The 1,862-nt window shown below is 32.4% G+C and overlaps 1 protein-coding gene across 1 annotated transcript; it reads left to right on the top strand.

The window, feature by feature from the left end:
• Positions 1–253: 253 nt before the first annotated feature.
• ENODL8 (early nodulin-like protein 8) lies at positions 254–1,230 on the top strand. The gene is made up of 2 exons (XM_085732552.1): positions 254–529; positions 652–1,230. The coding sequence occupies exons 1-2, from the start codon at positions 340–342 to the stop codon at positions 1,041–1,043; spliced, it is 582 nt and encodes a 193-aa protein (XP_085588678.1). The 5' UTR covers positions 254–339; the 3' UTR covers positions 1,044–1,230.
• The last annotated feature ends 632 nt before the right edge of the window (positions 1,231–1,862 follow it).

Here is a 1,862-nt window from a genome sequence, read left to right as displayed (position 1 = left end):
TTACCTTTATTATATTGTGTTGTGTGTCAACATAACATTCTATTAAAAAACAAATGTAAAATTTATCAACATGTACAATCATAAAATTTACAACAAAATCTAAAGTTATGCTAAACATTACCTTTAAAACAACAACAACACTAGGATCAAAATGTTCCCTCTTGACATTATTATATGACAAAAAGATAGATCGGATAGTCAAGTAAATTGACACAAGTGCCCCTTTCAATTTCAAGTACTATATCAATGTTCCAATTCCAGCCAATCGCCAGATTTGCAAGCCAATAAAAAGTCCTCGTTGAGGGGGGTCCTAAATCTAAGAAAATAATAGAAACCAAAATGGCCAGTCATAACAACTGGTTCTTGGTTTCTTCTCTCTTGCTTACATTTCTCCAAATCCAAACCAAAGTGTTTTGCTACCAATTCAAAGTTGGAGATCTAAATGCTTGGGGTATACCCACCTCAGCAAATCCACAAGTCTATGCTAAATGGTCCAAATTTCACAACTTCACCCTTGGAGACTCACTTTGTAAGTCCATATATACAATATATTCCAACTTCCTTAATTTCATTTTAGTGTTACAAAACTCAAAAAGGGTGTGCATTATTAATTTCTAAGTTTATTATATTTTTGTGTATTCATATATGTAGTGTTTCTATATCCACCAAGTCAAGATTCATTGATTCAAGTAACACAAGAATCTTACAAGAGCTGCAACACTAAAGATCCAATATTGTTTATGAACAATGGTAACTCTTTGTTTAACATAACATCACATGGTGATTTCTATTTCACAAGTGGAGAAAATGGTCATTGCCAAAAGAATCAAAAGATTCATATATCTGTTGGAGGAATTGGAAATGTTGATGCTGAAGCTAATGGTCCAAGTTCTTCATTGCCTGCATCTGCACCCTCTTCACAAACAGTGTTTGGAAACATTCCAGTAGCTCCTTCTTCATCAAATTCACCTCACCTAATTTCAAATTTTCATGTGTTCATTATTGGATCTCTCATATATGCACTGTTTTTGGCTTTAATGTAAAAGCAAAGGAGTATGTTGAGAGTCATAAATTATATTGTAATATATATTATTTTTTCTTTAATTTAGATTCTTTTTGTCAATGATCTCAATCTGTAATTCTTTATGTGGTTTCATTTTTTTAAAGTTACTTGTTCCTTGATTATGCAATACTTTGTTTTTATATAAGAATTGAAATGTACTTCCCCTACTGTTTTTATTTTGTTTTTTACCCCAAAAATTTGAAATGAAATACTACTTTGTATTGGAGAATTTTGGATGTGCATATCTTAGACGCCTGTTTAATTTGTGAAAATATTTACTATTTTTATTTTTTAAAATATGTGTTAGTTTTTTTTTTTTGAGGGTAAACAAGAGCTTAACATTTCATAAAATAGAGAATATTACAATCAGCTAATGTTAACATTGATGGGGTATTCCCCAACAATTTTGGAGAAGCAATACAAGAGAAATAGTCTACTGGAACATGTTTTGCAATACACAGAAACTTTGCAGTCAAATTTGAGGAATTAAACCACATTTCACAACCTAACAATCCATCCATCAACAACTTCCATCTTCTAATACTGACAAAGGAAATGTGAGAAGCCAGAGTCTTTCTTTCTATCCAGTTACGGATCATTTCTTCAACCACATCACGCCCATTTCGACTACACATGGTCTCGGATTTGTTCACTTTATCAAGTTGGACAAAGATCCATTGACGACGGACAGAGGTAGTGATACTGGTTTCACCCTCATAAAGGGCAACAAAGCTTAAGTTATACCTACAATCCAAGCTCAGTTGAGGCGCAAGATGAAATCCAACAAAACTTAAAACCA

The sequence above is a fragment of the Medicago sativa genome, chromosome 1 (assembly GCF_051527215.1).
Source record: "Medicago sativa cultivar Bolivia chromosome 1, Bolivia_mono, whole genome shotgun sequence".
NCBI lineage: Eukaryota > Viridiplantae > Streptophyta > Magnoliopsida > Fabales > Fabaceae > Medicago > Medicago sativa.
Note: the sequence above shows the minus strand (reverse complement) of the source record. Positions and strands in the feature narration are given on the sequence as shown.